At 38.6% G+C, this 17737-nt stretch overlaps 1 protein-coding gene across 1 annotated transcript; it reads left to right on the top strand.

Annotated features, from left to right (window-relative positions):
- The first annotated feature begins 48 nt into the window (after positions 1 to 48).
- LOC140560205 (sorting nexin-5) lies at positions 49 to 8048 on the top strand. Its single transcript, XM_072684488.1, has 14 exons — positions 49 to 238; positions 1272 to 1376; positions 1471 to 1578; positions 2407 to 2476; positions 3498 to 3625; positions 3851 to 3934; positions 4025 to 4099; positions 4219 to 4249; positions 4335 to 4419; positions 4650 to 4689; positions 5241 to 5327; positions 5667 to 5756; positions 5847 to 5912; positions 6721 to 8048. The coding sequence occupies exons 1-14, from the start codon at positions 236 to 238 to the stop codon at positions 6859 to 6861; spliced, it is 1113 nt and encodes a 370-aa protein (XP_072540589.1). The 5' UTR covers positions 49 to 235; the 3' UTR covers positions 6862 to 8048.
- Positions 8049 to 17737: the final 9689 nt, after the last annotated feature.

Here is a 17737-nt window from a genome sequence, read left to right as displayed (position 1 = left end):
AGGATATCCTGCTCTCCACATTTTTGTGTGTGTGTGCATTTTGTGGGTTGTGTGTGTGCTGCAGCCAGAAAGAGAGCAATAAGAGATTATATGAGGAACTATGAGAGAGAGGATAGTTTAGTTAGTATAGCAAAGGGAGTTCCTAAGTTTCATGTGTGTCTTTGTTTTCTGAGTGAGGTTAAGGCGTTCAGTGAGCAGCTCTGCACTTAAACACAGTGAGCGCATTGAGAGGACAATGGTGAGTGAGAGCTTCTTACTTGTGATAATCACATGATCTTTATGTGAACTCACCTGCTGTCTGTAGTGCAGGATTGAAAAGATTGGACCTGAAAAGTAATTCTCTGGTGTCTGAGGCGATGCATAATTACAGGAATTTGTATAATCAAATGATGTTTTATGAATTATTTGTTAATGCGTTATGCGGTTGTGGGTGGCAGTTTACAAGACTTTGTTCCAACTGCCTGGGCAGCTCTGCTGCAGTAGAGCTGCTCAAGTAGTTGGAGGAAAATCCTTGGGTGGATTTTAACTTTCTAGACTGATTTTTCCATCTCAAGCTTTCAACATTTTTTTAAGTGTCCTTCTTCTGGCACAGTATGAATGTACAACATACGTCTTTGATGCACAGTTGTTAAAGTGTAGTTTAATAGTGTAGTAATTTTGCAGCTGACAGACAAAGATTGGTTCGGAACTTTGATTGGAGACAATGTTTTGGGTAGTAAAGCTGAGGCATTTAACCCCAAGAACACTGTACCAACTGTTAAGCATGGTGGTGGGAGCAACAGTCCCATTTTTGAAAAATGTACACTGCACAAAGTGTACACTGTTAGATCCTTGAGAAACTTCTGGAGTTTCTTCAATTTTAAACTATGGAGGAACCTCTTACTGTGCTTTGAGGAACTTTTCTCCTCAGTTTCAAACTGTAGAAACCTCCAAAATCCTCAAGGATCTTATACAGTGTACGGAAAAATGAAGAATCTTCAGCCTAACCTCACACAATTATGTTCCAACAGTTCAAATAAATAATTGAAAGACCAATATTGCCATGATATTCATGCCCATGATGGGTGTATGCAAATGTTTGACTGGTACTGTATGTTATGGATATGAATTGCTGTAACAGAAGACAATATCCTATCCTAATATTCCTAATTTCATATTACAGTTTATTTTACAATTTATTTAAGTGGCATTTGTATCCAAGTGTTACATTGTATCTACAGTACACTGTACATTTAGGATCTCTGTATGTTTTATTTTGTGTGTTTTTGAAGGGATCAAATGAAGAGTCAGCTCCGAGTGTGAATGCCAGCAGTATCAGAATCACTGATATTACACAGGATGCAGATACACTAACGTTTGCCATCACATCTCAGAAGGTAAGAGGCAAACCTGGCCCTGTAAATACTATGTGTTTAAAACAGACTGTTCAGTGAGGTCCTCTCTCTCTCTGTCTGTCTTTCTGTCTCTCAGACAAGCAGCAGTGCAGGGGTGTGTGTTTTTAGAACGTATGAAGATTTTGAATGGCTTCAGCAGAGTCTTTTCTCTCAGGAGGACGTTCCAGGACTTCATGGAGTCATAGTAAGTGTTCTCTGTACATCTCTGACCAGGTCTGTCTATTGAACTGCATCATATTTTAAAATATTGAGTGAAGAATGCACTGTTGACTACAACAAAAATTATCTGAAAAAAACCCAAAAACAGTTTTTAAGCGTTTCAAAGCTCTTGGTTTTATTTTTATTTTAAATTGCCTGTACTCAACTACGACTATTTTTCATGACAAGAAATGTGCTATGCTAGAGTTAACACTGTAAGTGCTTTTCCAAAACTGAAATAATTATTGGCAATGAAAGTTCTAACACAAAGTAAACAGAGATGGACACCCTCACTGTTCAATGGAAAATAAGGTTGATAGGTTTTTCATTTCACTATAAAGAAACTAAATCGGGGTACAATGCTAATCACGCCCCTCAGACTCTGGGTCCAAATGCCAAATGCCATGCTATACGAAAAGAATGTGTAGACTACTTGGGTGGCATGATTAGATAATTGTTTCTAAAAAAAACTAGCTGTGTTAATGGACAGGAATGGAGGGTAGGTTTAAAGGGAGAAATCATTCCAGTGTTGTTGTGTTTACCTACTTAACTGCTGGAAGTAGTGTTTTCTTGAATCTTGGCTAATGCCTATTTACAGTTATTTGAAGTCATTCTAAATAGCTGCACCAAAATAATTGAATCAAACTGAATCATGGTGAACTCTGAGGGTTTTTGAAGCACAATGGTTAGGAATTTACAACAGCTCCTGAAAATGTGCTCGGTCTGCAAAATCAGTCTTTTGGTTTTTAGTAGATGATTTTGAAATGATGTCTTGCAGTGCTAGAGATTGCATAACTTTATCCTCTGCCCATAGTTTCCACCTCTGCCTGGAAAGCCACTGCCTTCCACCTCACACACACAGGCTAAAGTGCTGAAACAGCTTGGTATGTTTGATCCACCTAAAGTGCAAAAGCTCCCACTGAAGCAACTGGATAGTCTGTGAAATGTGAAAAACGTGAATGAAAATCATCTTTGTCTTAAACATATGGACATTTGATCTTCACTTCAACAATATCAAGAGTTTGATGTTATATAACTAAACCAATAAAACTAAAGAAAAAAAATGTCTTCGTTAAAAAAAGTGTGATTGTCTTGTAAGGTGAAAAAGTGAGAACACCCTATGCTCTAATAACTAGTATTTCCCCCCTTAGCTGAAATAACCTCAGTTAGATGTTTCCTTTAATGATCTACCAGTCTCAGTTTCAGCTTTAGTTTTTAAACAGATGGTCTCACACCATCTGCAGGCCCTACTGCAGAAAAGCAGCCCCAAACTATAACGTTTCCACCTTCATGCTTCATACTTAATATAGGTTCTTGTGCTCAAATGCTGTGTCTGGTTTATGCCAAACATGTCCTCTGTTACTGTGTTCAGATAATTCAACTTCGGATTCATTTGACCACAGCACATTGTTCCAGATGTCCTGGTCTGTCTAGGTATTCTCTGGAAAACGTTTTGCTGGTCTTGATGTTCTTGTTTCCTTCTTACACACCTCCCATGGAAATCAAACGTGTGTGATCTCTTTCTGATGCTGTGTTTTGACTGGCTGTGACAAGATCTACCTGCAGTGGTGACATTTCAGGATTGTTAGAGACTACACATTTTGGGGTTTGCTGTTGCTGAACGTGCTTGGACGACCTGAACATGCTGGCAGTTGTTGCACTTGTAAATGATTTTGCAGACAGTGGAATGGCTAATTTCTTATTTCTAAGACATTACTTCAGCGTTTAGTTATATTACCTTCATCTCTCAATATTGATCAAGTGAAAATCAAATGTCCAGATATTTAAATATATGAAAAACACATTAAGCATTTTGTGATTGCATTAACTGCATTTTATAATGTGTTCATATGTGTGTTTGCTTGCGTGTACACACTTAAATGTGAATTGCATGTGTGTGTGTAGGGTTTCTGGCTTTAGGAGATGAATGGAGGATTTACCGGATGGCTCTAGAGCTTTATCTTCAGCAGGTGGCAGCACACACCACTCTCAACAAGAGCAAAGCACTCTACGGCTTCCTCAGCAGCTCTGAGGTCTCTCTCTTTCTCTCTCTTTTTTGCTCATACATGCAAACAAGCAATATTTCTATATCTTGACCATGTTAGTCACCGCTTACTTCATAAAAGCTCAATGGATGCAATCATGTCATACTTCCACTTGTGGAGTAAAAGATGAGCTCTGACTTATTAATGACTTATGCTCCTGCTCTTGTTTCTCGTTCTCTGCTTCTTGTGTTTCTTCTGTCTGTTGTCTCTCAGTCACCTGGTAAACAGCGTGGCAAAAAAGGAATCTTTGACCGCCTCAGTCAGGCCATGGAGGAGATTAGGAAGGATGGTCATAAGGTGTGTGTAAGAGAGATAGAGATAGAGAACAATAGAGCACCTGTTAATTACCTCCCATAAAATTCATCACTGTTTGTTTCGTCTCCTCAGGATGTGGATAAATTCTTCCAGAGTGAGCGAGACAGCAGCACGCATCTTTCTGTTCTGTTTAAAGTGTCCACAGAGGTTTGCTCCTTCATTTTTCACTCTGGTGAAATGTTTTTCTCAGCCTTTTTTCCTGTTCTTTGACTCACTGACTCACTTCCATTAATGCTCTTTACTCGTCACTGTGTCATCTCCAACAGAAATTTCTCGACACTGTGCTGACAAAGCAAAGTAAGTTTCTCAGCATTTACAGCATGCATCTGTGAGTTCAGAGGAAGAGAACACAAACCAATGTGTGTGTGTGTGTATTTTTTAGAACTTGCTGTGGCATGTGGTCATTTCTCCACTTCATTGCATCTTTGTGTAAACCATGACAATCCAGCTGCTGTAACCTTCTCCAGGTAAGTGTGTGTGATGAACCACGAAGTGAGACTCTTTATTGTGGGCTTTCTCCAAACTTTAGAACAGCAGATGGAAAAATCAGGTTCAGAAAGTAAAAATCCATATATATACTCTCCATGTTGCAGATTAGTACTATGTCACATTGCAGAGTGTAGATGAGCTAGATTGCCATGAGAGTAATTTTGCATTTCTGATGGTTGTACTCACAGAAACCTTTGTTTTTTATTAGGATTTGTCTGAAGCTGTCTGATATTATTGAAGCAGTGAAAGTATGTATTATAATAAGACATGCTAATATGTCAAAGCATGGCATTCAAAAATATACAGTGATGTACAGAGTTTTAGGCACCTGTAAAAGTTCCTTATCTGGGCAGTCAGAGTTTGTTAAGTAAGCACTAAAATGACAATAAAAAATAGCATGAATACAGCAGGTGGTTTTACATCACTGTGTTCATGGAGACATTTCCAAGCTCTCCTCATGGAAGCCTAGTATTATTTAAAGCTATCATTCAACACCTAGGTTGATAAATCAGTGCTTAATGATGTGTATCCACATTCTGGCTGGAGGCATCCAGGAGAAATCTGGAACCAAACTAGCTCAGAAGATCACAACTACTTTCTTCAAAATGAGAAATTCTTGCTCTGTTTACTGTATTCATGTTTACCTGCATCTCTTCTAATGTGATCTGGAGTTTATACAAAAAAAACTCTTACTGCTGAGAGAAATAGTTTATAAATATTGTTCTTAGGTGCCTAAAACTTCTACACAGTACTTTATATCTATATGAATATAATTCAACTCTGTTTGGTTTCTGTTCAGGTAAACTTTGAGAAAGTATCTGATAATGACATCTCTACTTTGGGTTTGGCTCTGGATCTGGAGTCCCGCTATCAGGAGGCTAAGAAGGTGTGCTTTGACCCACACACTATGTGAAAATATGTGGCAAACAAAATTCACCCCCACCCTCTCGAATCCCTTTCTTCCATCATTCACCACACCAAAGAGGGGGGTGGGGCTCAATTTCCGACCAAAGGAAAGCTGACTTGGACTCCAAGCCAAAAAATGTTTATGCAGTCTGCCTACCTGCTCCATCTCAGGGCGGGGCCTGCACTAGCAAATACTGACTTTAATCTTGAGTTATAGAACAAACTCAAAACCTATAATTGACCACTGTGATTGTAAATCTTGTGACAATGTGCTAGCCTGAGTCTGAGTTATGGGGTCTGTTTTTATGTGTTCTTGTAGGAGATGCTGTTCAGAAGAACCTGCAAGCTAGTGGAGCTGGAAGCGGCCAATAGGAACTCTGAAAGAGCTAAGCCCAATAAGAAGGCAATTGTAAGCGACCTACAGACATCATATACATGCTATACAGGCACACACACGTGAATGTATTGAGCACTGACTATGTTCTGCATGCTGTTGCAGATGGATGGAGTTCAGAAAGCAACGCAGAAGGAGTTCAACCTCATTTCATCTGTGGCAAAAGAAGAGGTGAGGAGGATTCTTTGCTTTCTGAAGATCATCTGTTTTACATGATGTATGACAATGAATGAGTCTCTGAAATGACAAAAATAATGACAAATGTTATGTTATCATTAAGAAAGATTGTTTTCAATTTAAAAGTAGCACATGTTGTAGCTACACAAGGCCTGTAGCTTATGGCAACATAGACTATATTCACAACTTATGTCTAAATGTTGGACACCCCCAATACAATAAGACTCTCTGGAGCAAATGAACATGAACCTGTTGGCACCATGCCTGCACAGGTCCAGACATGGGCTAGAGAGGTATAAAGCCCCCTGATGAGCAGTGAAACTGTAAACGCTGGAGTCATGGTGCTCCATTCATTGCTTTTAGGATGAGTTGGGGATATGGTGTGGTGGTGATCATCCAACATCCTGACCTTAGGATGTTGTTGCTGAATCCAATCCTCACAGCAATGTTCCAAAATCTAGTAGAAAGTCTTTCCTTAAACATTAGAGACAGTTACTCCAACAAAAGCAGGATAATATATTTTTAATACCCTTGATTTAAGAAGAAACAATGAATATGCAGGTGTCTCAACAATTACACTACAAGTAGCGTCTAGTATAGGCAACGAAATTCATCTTTAATCTGTATTTGAGCAAGAGAGCAGCAGTTGATCATAGCAAAGATAGAGTACATTAAAAACAACAGCTTTAAAAAATACTCATTGACTGAAGGAGGAGCCTGTAAAGCAGTGAAAGTATCAAACCGTCTTAATAATGATTGCTTTCGGTCATTGTTGTTTGTGTGTTCTAATTCTGATTGTCAGATTGAGCAGTACCACAGAGCCCGTGTCAGTGTGCTGCGAGACTTTCTGATTTGTTGGTGTGAGAAACAGCTCAGCACAGCACAGGAAAGCTCTGCCCTCTTCTCTAAGCACCTGGATGCTTTCAGAGAAGTTGCTGTGTAATACAGCAGCTCTCTAAACATGATTGTAAACCAAGAATCTTTTTCAAACCAAGATTTCTTTTGCAAATCCTTAGCCTGCTGACTACTCATCATTAAATCAGTGTTAAAGCGATGCTCACGTACATGATTTCAACATCAATCCAACACTGATTGTGCACTGGGAAGTTAATAAGTAAAGCAACTACAATGAAATAACAGTTATGTCTGTATGTCTGTCTGTATGACCAGTATCTGTTTTTGTATGTAACTGGTTGACCTTATTATCTCATGATATGATGCTTATAATTTTGACTCATTCAAACAGTTGTTGCTATCAGAACGACATGGACAAAAGATGACTTTTCCTGAGAATAAAGAAAGAAATTGTATCACATGTAGGGTTGCAGCGCTATATCATACCCTGTACATTTACTTAATACCAGTATTGAAAACAAATACAACCAAACAAAGAATCCCACCAATTTCCTTCTATTTTCAGAGTTTAAACACTACACAATCATCCGTTGATTAATGAAGAAAATAGTCAGCAGATTAATCCGTAAAGAAAATAGTCTGGAAACAAAATAGTTCAAAAGAGCTCCACCTCACATGCAGCTTTCTTACCGATTTATTTTCAAAAGGGAGATATACTTCTATTAATAATGTTTTTCATGTTTAAGTTAGTAAAGCTTTTGTTCAACCTCCTGTTTTCATTCCTTTAAGGGTCATACTGTAATGGTTATCAACCCTAATCACATTAAAGTTACAAGCCCTTGCTGTAGCTATTAAGCATCACAGTGTCCTTAAAGGTAAAAAGGTAAAGGTGCACGTATTTGTCCTTACATCCATTACCTATCTACTGAATAAGGAGACGTGACAGCAGAGCTATGCGCGCTTTATAGAGGGCTAGTTTGAGGTTTTTCTGATGACCATGTAGATGGTAATCACCATGATGATGATGCCGATGAAATGACAAGGCTTTTTCTAGTTTTTCAGCTTTACTGTAGTGGATTTCATATTACAGTATTACACATGTAAACATTTTCATGTAAACAGAAGACTTGCCAGATATGTGCCAATACTTCCAAATATGTTAGACCCCAAAATACAGTTGTTGAATCTTAGTCAATCATGCAGTGTTTTGGTTATTGTGAATGAATAAATGTTTTATGTGCAGATAATGTGAGTAAAAGCACTGTACCCATTGTTTTACTGTACTTGGTTATCAGTTTTTCACCAGTTATTAATATCTTCTTTCTATACTATTATTAAAAGTATTTTGATAAAAGATGTAAGCAAAATGTGTTAGACAAACACAATGAGTGTGCTGGTATTGTTGAGAATGTAGGCATACATTTGTACCTAGTTCGACTGTATGTATTAATTGCTGTGTGTAGAAACACACACGCACACACACACGTCTACAATCAGATTGTCACCCCTGGTTACGGCTTAACTGAAATAACCCTTACCCTAGCCTGGACCTAACAACCAACACTGATATCTAACCCTCTTTCAAATCTCCTCCTGCTTCTATTATTATTTTACAAGGATTTGTTTATAATTTATTGCAAATTTTATTGGCCAATTACACAATTCCTGTTGATATGGACTCCTTGTATCACTAGCAGTGCCCCAACACTAGGAGGGTAAAGACTATCTGACACATGTGAAGCCAGCCACCCACTCTTTTCGAACTGCCACTGATTCAGCATCCCTATGCAACCGGTCTAGCTCCAGGTCCCCAGCTTCGATACAACAGATGGCTGTGGCAAGCAGAAACCAGTGATCTTCGAATCATAGTGGCTTCATTATTTTATAGTTTTAGGACTGAAACAATGAAAAGGTTCTGTTGATAATAAAAGGCATTGGCTACTCACAACTCACAATGATACAAACATTATTAAATAAAAAATTATAATATTAAAATTAATTAATGAATTTCTTTTATTATCCATTTGCTGAGCTAAAAGAAAGAAAAAGAGTAGAGAAAAAGGTGGAGAAATGGATAGCTGGATCATAATTTAGAGAGTAACTGAAAGAAAGTAGGGGAGATAGACTGTCCACAGAAAGCTTGAGAAGAGGAGAGTTTGTGCTGTGTCCCAGTAGCAGATGAACGTAGCTGTTAAAAATATTGCTCATTACTTCTCTTTCTGATTTACTGCCTGCTGTGATTGCTGAGTGGTGGTTGTCACTGTGGTGTGGTTGTTTTGTATCAGGTCAGGCTGCACCGAACAGTAAGGCCTCATACTGCCAACAAAGCAAAAAGCCAGATTCTGTAATAGATATCATAGAATAAACAATGATCATAATATTCTCTCAGAAGATCACACATGATACCTACATCACATACTCTTGAACGTCTGGTGTGTTCTCCACATTTGCGTACACTGGAAGTATGGAATACATTGAACAGTATTCATCCTGCATTCACACAGATGGATGTAAGAAATGAAAGAGAGGAGAGAGAGAGAGAGAGAGAGAGAGAGAGAGAGAGAGAGAGAGAGAGAGACTATTCAGTTGGATTTACTTCAGACACGAAATGTAATGTCAAACACTCTTGCTCTCTCACCCCACCACCCATACACACCTGGTTTTCTGGCACCACATGCTTAATAGCTGAATCTGTTCCACAGTCATGTTTTTCTAGGTCGGAGTGTGTAGAAGAAGCTGTTTCCTGCTAAAAAACACGCCACACTGAACCAAACAACCTAAACATCTGAACCAACAGTGCTTGAAGTGCGCTGGAACTCACTGGTACACAGTAACGGCACCCCTACATATTACTCTATGTAATATGTTCTTCTTGTGTAGCATCACTTCTCACAGAAGAGAGAACAGAGTACAGTTCTGGGTAATACATATATAATCTTATATATAATATAATACATAATCTATATAATCTTGAGGCTTTAATAACTTGGAATAACCTTTTATACAAAGTTATGTTGTGATGAACATCAGCAATATCTCCCAGTTTCTTGTATTCGCTGTAGAAACTGAGTAAAGGGGGTACAGGCACTTATTTTCTCCACTACTCTCTCTTTACCTGTCCTTTTCTTACCTGTTTTGTCTCTTTGACCCTGTGTGGATTACGTAATGGAAAGTCTCTTTTTTGTTCACCTGACTGGGGTTGTTTGCTGTTGTCCACGTTGTTTTTGTAAGCTTCAGAAAGAGCAGAAAAGCATAAGAAAGTATAAAAGTGGGATATGACTGTAACACACAACTGGGCAAAGAACAATAAATATATGCTGTGTATATATTTATATATATGTGATAAATCTACAAAATGAATCCTGCAAATGTACAAATACACTCTGAAAGAGACAGCATCCACACCTGAGGCATGTGTGTGTGTATGTGTGTGTGAGTGTGTTGCACCTCTGTATCCCCAGTAGATGACTATGATTGCAGCTCCAGTCATTATAATCAGCACTGTGGCAATAAGGATACAGTAATCACTTCTGGAAAATTCTGTTCTCTCTGAGACTGAAACAGAAAGACATTAAAGAACCAGGCTGTTTTCATCTCTGAAAACCCTACTGTCATATGTCTGTTGTGCCACACAGATTATTATTTTTATTCATAAGCATATCATTACAGTGTTTTATTGTTAAAGGGCCCTTTATATAATATTATTTTGATGTACCAACTATTGACCTAAATCATTTTAACATGACCATTATCCAGCCTCACTTTATTCCTTAGGACTGAGTGAAGCTATGCTGCTGTACGCTGAAGCGGAAATATATTTGCTATCCTGTATTTCATTTTTTTGCATAATTTGAATCAGACAGTTGTTCTTTACATTTTGTCAAATTTTCAGGATGAATGGACCAATAGAGATGCTTCAAAGTGACTTGGTTAAGAAGTTAAGAAGCCTTTTCTGTCCTCTGTAATGTTAGCGTTTATAATGTTTTATTATTGATATTACGTATTGAGCTTGACCTTTGGCCTTTCTTTAGGAAGTCTCATACATATACCTTACACCAATCTTCCAATATGTAACCATATATAGCTGTAAGCTACTGTATAACGTGTATCCCATGCATCCTAATACACTGCGGCAGATTGAACAATATTGTAAATACTAATAAATATAAATGTATTACGTTCTGATATTATATTGTATATTGTAATATCATTATACATTATATGATATTACATTGCACTGCATTATAAGATAAGGTGTGTAGGCTTGGAGGTGAAATTAAGGTAACAGAGTATAAACATTTTATACAGAAATGGTCAAAAATGACTTGAAATGAAATCTTTCTACATTGACCTTCATTAAAGCTATAAAAGCATAAAAGCTTTTTTCTTCTCTTGTAAGCGTGCCATTCCACAGTCTAAAAAACATTCAGCAGCTATTTAGGCCCTTTAATCTCAGGACTATTGATTCATCATTAGGCAGTGCGGGGTAATTACTATGAAATTAACGTGTTTGTTATGAAGTTACGAGAGTGAGGAACAGAAGTCTGAGGGAGTAAAGGATATCACTACTGCTTTGGATTACTGTAAAAAAATAATGTCACAATAAACAGAAGCATTTTCTAATTAGGGATCATAAATCAACCTTACCTTCAATAGTGAGATTGATGAATCTGGACACACTGTTGATCCAGCAGACGTACCATCCCTGGTCATCTTTGGTGAGGTCTGACAGGAGCAGAGAGAGGTTTCCTGGAGCAGTGTTATTAAAGCGGGTGATTCTGCTTAAGAGCTTGTCCACACTGAACACGTCAAGGTACAGGTGCTCTGCAGAGGCTGTTCTGCTGTTGGTCAGCCAGCTGCTGCTCTCTGGTCTGTCGTCCAGCTCAGTGCAGGAGCAGGGCAAAAGCACAGCCTCACCACTGGCCGCTTTTAACTTTGTTACCCCGCTTTCAGACAACGTGCAGCCTGAGGCCGGCCAGAGAGAAAGGCAGAAAGAAAAGTGGTGAAGAGTAACAGGTCATTTACAGGTTTTCAGGTTGAACAGAAGGTCATGCTGTGGTGAGGTAATAACGGACACTGTGTTCTGCTCTTACAGTACCTGTAGCGTATGGGAAGAATAGTAACAGCACAGAGATTAATATCCACATCTTCAGGAGCACCTGTGAGTGTTGATTTTGCCACTGTGAGAGTCTCTCTGGCTCTCTTTCTCTCTTCAAAACATTTCAGTAATTTGTAGAAATGGGCTGCTTAGTCACATCCTTGGTGTTTCTACAGCTGTGATAATTATCAGTGAAATAGGGAACTTACACTCACTTAACATTCTCAGGAAATACATCAGTAACGTTAAGGTTTTCATCACATTCTTAATTAACTGCTCCTCTGGTTGTCTCATGTACACACTTCAGATTAAGACTGTATTTTAAGTCTCTTGTAGACGCTTTGTAAATTACCAGCTGGTCTTTAACTAACATTCAACTCAATATCTATTAAATGGAACTAGGGATGTCCAAATCCGAACCAGTGGCTCAGGATCAGGGTTGATCCGTGCATGTTTTATTGGATTGGGAATGGGCTACTTTAATCCCAATCCAGTTCCGAGTCTTTGTTTTAACAACTGTGTTCAGAGCGCCACCTGGTGGCCTCAAGGCACCAATAACATACATTATTGCAGCAGTATGGACGGATATAAGACCATAATATAACCATAAAGACCATAATATCTAAACCTTATAAAAATATCACTGAAATGCTCTGTTTTACTAGCGGGAGAATCGCACATCTTTCTTAGTACTTAAACCAGTGCTGAAGAGCTATCTAATGGAGCTAATGCTAATGATAATGCACACACACACACACACACACACAGCAGAAACCCAAATTCTTGCACATTCACCCACTATAAACCAGTTTATGTTTACTATTAAACAATATTTCACATCAGTAGTCCACAAACAATGTCAGTCCAGAGTGCACACACACACACACACACACACACACAGGCCTTATAAAACAGGCCTTTTAAGAAAATGATCTTATCTACTGTGAGGCTGTATTATTTATACAGCACAAAGATGATTCTCAGCATTAAGAAGCTCGGATTGGATCGGGGGGCAGAACAACCTGATTAGGACATCACTGGGACAAATGCAACTGAACAGGTGAAATTTAATAGATTCTGTTAAATCTAAACCTGCAGCACACTGAAACATGCACTTTATCTCAAACCTTACACCTACACTCTTAAAAATACAGGTGCTACTAAAAGACCCTCTTGTAAAGGAGATGAGAGTGTGAAGAATCTTTAAATTAGTAAACTTTACATTGTCTTCTTTAAACCCTACAAATGTTTCTCACACATACATTCCAGCTGTTTGTCGCACCCTTTGTGTGATACCTGTAAAGCTAAGTGTACAGGCTTAAAGTGAGGTCATTTAACAGGAAATAGCCAACAAAATTTCATAAACACAAATTTAATTACAAAGAAGCATCATACAAAGCACTGAAAAAAACACATCCAACTGCTCATTCATAAAACAGTAACAGAACTGGATTTTTATATTTTTTAGTTCAAATATTGTTATACATATAAATATAAACATAAAATAATATAAATTTTACATGTCGTTATTATAGCCAAATGTTTCTGAATGGCTTCTACAGCTGGATAATGATCCTGAAAACGCCTCAAACCTCCATCTGCAATGGACCACCTCAGGATGCAGAAGTTGTAAATCACTGGTTCTGGTCAAAGAGGCTGCAGTGCTTCCAGATCCACTTCCAGTGGATCATCTGTGGTCTGGTCTGAAGGTCAGTGTAAGAACATGGCAGGACAGGCTCTCCTGCCTCCTCTTTGTTTTTATTTAGTTATAGAGTTAGAATCTGACCATTAGAACTGTGCATGTATATATAATTGTGCAAAATTCAGTTTCACATTCAAACTCACACTTCTAATGACTTACAATGGCCTATAATGTGATGCAGATGGAGCAAGAAGCAATTCTGGATCTTTAAAGAAGGTAATATACACAATGACGCACATTAAAAAAAAAACAGAAAATCTTCCATGTTAATTTCGGTTTAATGTAAAGTCTAAAGTCTGACATTAGAGTAAACAGCACATGCTAATTATTATGTAAAAAAGTAGCTCTATACGCACTATGTCTACATCTAGTTTCTGATATATTAGGAAAAGGAAGATGAAGTCATTGATGTTGTAAGATAAGTATTACATCACATTTTCTGGTGTGAACACTCTACAGGAATCAAACTGAAATGTGGTATTTGTTTTCTTTTCGAATTAGAAAATAATAAATGTTAAGTGTGCAATAACCTTTCTACATGACACTTCATGTATCATTTATCATGTATCATATATTTATCATTATTATTATTATATTTTTAATATGTTGCATTAAAGCAGTAATTCTAGCTTCTGGCCTCTCACAGTCAGGAAGTGTAATTCATGCTTTGAGCCACTCCTAAAGGTAACGCCTCACACATGCATTTCTGAAAAAGTGGGAGATAAATAACAGTGTTACTCTGAAATCAATGGCTGGCAAATTCTGAGACCGTAGAGAGAGCTGCTCTGCGATATCTGTTCACATGCATGAGAGCCTTAGTTTTTGTTTTGCTCTCTTTAACATGTGACTTTTACACCTTATGTGTCTTTTAATTCCATAAATGTGTGCAGTTTCATTTGCAGTTCGCCACATATGATAACTTTACAAATCTCAGACATGATCCACATCACTTTTTGTCTTAACACGGCAACTATTCAACATTAAAGCTGAGAATGAAATGCTCGCCTGCACATGGGTGGAATGTAAATGTTATGCTGGTTGAAGGGAGCACAACAAGAAGCTACAGTTGTCTGAGTTATTGCAGAAGACTGCATAAGGCATGTGAATAAATATCGCAGGACAGCACCCTCTACACCACATCTTTCCACAGTCACAAATTTTGAAAGCATTGAAAGTGAAAGAAGCATTTGGACTGAAGCAGTAATATGACCGGATTTTACAGCGTTACACAGTTCTCACAGACCTCATCCTGTCCGCTACAACAAAATTACATAGTGCAGTTAGCAGCGTGCGAGCCTGCGCAGCAACAACAGTGATGCTATTCTTACTGTTACAGTCAGCTAAACTAACAGATCTGAGTGCAATTTTGAGTGAAACTTAAAACTAAAGCTGTTTTCTCGCAAGAGAAACTGGAATGAATCAGCAAAGCATTCTGACTGTAAGAGCCATTAGCACTCACAGATTAGCAGATCACGACTCACTTTTATTGTGGGCAACCGGATGAGCACTAAAAAGCAGTGCAGTCTTTTTCCATCATGACCGTCTCATCACCAGACACAAGAGAATATGTTCAATATACTTTATTTTGCTTAGAATTCAAAATCAGGGCACATGGACATAAAAAAAAAAACATTTTATAACTGCAGACTTGATTCTTGAGTCAAACAAGCTTCAATCATTGCACATACAGTTTGACCAAACACTCTCAGTGTTTCTATACCAGTTACCACAGCAGCACAAATCCCACTATGCTATCCCCTTTATTCATTGTCCCCCTGCTGGCTCTGCCCACATGATTATAGTAATGGATGTCAGGGGAAACACAGTAGGGTACTGTATATCAACATTGTTCTGTTGTCTGAGAGAGAGAGAGAGAGGGGCAATCTGGGCTAAAACATTCAACAAACACAAGCGCTGCTGGTTTTAATGCGTACATGGGTGGAGGTAAGCATAGAAGATAAACAGATGTCTTAGACAGTTTGTATTTGCAGATATCCATTAGGCCAGCTGAAGGTTTAGTGATTAGTTGAAAACATTCTCATTACATAAGCAGATTTCTTATAGACCAAATGAATAACCAACTGTGGATAGCATCATATCAGAGTATGAGCACATTGTGTTTAGCATAATGAGAAATAAAGAATCAGTTTCTGTAACAGTGGTGACAACAGAAATGCAATTCACACTCCAGACAGCACAGACATACGTAACAGAAATAATCAAAGTACAGTATCCTTTCTTAGCTTTGGCCTAAATAACATTCTTCTAGTCCAGGCATATCTAAAATAAGCTGCATTTAACAGACCAGTTAACTGACTTCCTTTAATTACCATTCTGCTCTCAAAAAATGAAATGTGCTTAAAATGCTGTCAAGTGGTTCCACACAATAAGTAGATTCTTGGAAGCTTGCTTGAGTAATACAGTGGCTTGTACAATTTGGCCACCCCCGGTCAAACTATATGTTACTGTGAACAGATAAGTGCTCTTTGGAGGTCTAGCCACAGATTTTCAATGATGTTTAGGTCGGGGACTGAGAGGGCCATAGAAAAACTATCAGCTTGCACCTTGCACCTTTTAGAATGTGTCGGCATTTGAACCCATTCTTCTCTTTGCTTCCAGCAGTAAAATGCTGTTCATACCACTGCCTTCAGCACAAGCCCACAGAATGGTTGATCCACCTCAGCGCTTAACAGTTGGAGAGGTAATCTTTTTTCGTGAAATTCTACCCCTTTTTTGTGTATTTTAACTTCACCATTCCACAGAACTTGTTTTCTAAATGCAGTACTTGTATACAGACTTGTTTAGATGTTCCTTCCATTAAGATGTGAAGGTTTCGCTGTGCAGTAGAACCGCGCACCACACCATCTTTGCCATCTTCTAATATAGCCATCTCCTGTGTTGTGGGCCTCAGTTATTTTATTGTTCTGAGTGCTAGGCAGCTGATTAGAAGAGCCCATGGCTGTTGACTGTTGGAATGAGGTCTGAGGAATCAGAGTCTGTATAATGCTTTGAAATTTCCTTACTATGACTGTGGTGGTTGGTGTGGCGCAACAGATAATACCGCTACCTGCTAGTGAGCTACCTCACCACGTGGGAGACTGGGGTTCGATTCCCAGTCTGGGTGACTATGCTGCGCTACACCAATAAGAGTCCTTGGGCAAGACTCCTAACACTACATTGGCCCACCTCTGTAATACGAGTAACCCTGTAAGTCGCTCTGGATAAGAGCGTCAGCTAAATGCCATAAATGTAAATGTAAATGAACAAGCCATAGCCACAACAAGCTAATAATGGCCTGAGACTTGGTAAACGTTCATTGAGAGGTCAAAATCTCTTCGCACGCCTAAACATTTCACTCTAAAATTGTATAAAACCCTCAAAAATGAACTACATTGAATATGTTTTAGGGGGGCAGTGGTGGCTCAGCGGTTAGAGCTCGAGGCTATTGATGACAGGGTTGTGGGTTCAATACCCAGGTCCTTGAGCAAGGCCTCTCTTTACCCTCTCTGCTCCCTCGGTCTGGGCATGTGTGCTCACTGTCCACTGTGTGTTTCACTGGTGTGTGTTCACTGCACGGATGGGATAAAAGCAGAAAACAAGTTCCATCTGTGTCTGTCACAAATGGTGAATATGCTTGTCTTGACTGTTTCATCTTTAACAAGGGGTGTCCAAACCTTTGCATGCCACTGTATTTCTGTTTGAATACATTATTGTAAATGATACGTAAAGTATTGTAAATTAATTGGACTGATTGTTTATCCTAACCTAATATGGTTAATACTTCAACTATTGAAAGTAAAAGCACAGGTTAAAAGATTTGAGTTAGATGGTGTTACTGTATTGCCCTGTTGTTATAAAGACACAGGTAACTTTAGTCTTATGGACAAACAGACTAATCGGTTTACCAAAGATCAGAACAAAGAGCCCTCCGCAAGTGCAGGTAGGCCAGGGCAAAAACCCGAAGGTCAGAAAACAAGTAAAATAATAGTGATATAAATGATGTCAGGAGCCTCTGTGAAAGATGTTAGTTGCTCAACTAGGTTGTACTGACCAAATGCTTATCAGGTACATCCGACAAGTCACTGCATTTCATTGAAATCACAAAGCTGATTCAGTGTCTCATTCGCATGCGTTTGTTGAGTAACATCAGCGTGAGAAAACTGC

The sequence above is a fragment of the Salminus brasiliensis genome, chromosome 7, assembly GCF_030463535.1.
Source record: "Salminus brasiliensis chromosome 7, fSalBra1.hap2, whole genome shotgun sequence".
Lineage (NCBI taxonomy): Eukaryota > Metazoa > Chordata > Actinopteri > Characiformes > Bryconidae > Salminus > Salminus brasiliensis.
Note: the sequence above shows the minus strand (reverse complement) of the source record. Positions and strands in the feature narration are given on the sequence as shown.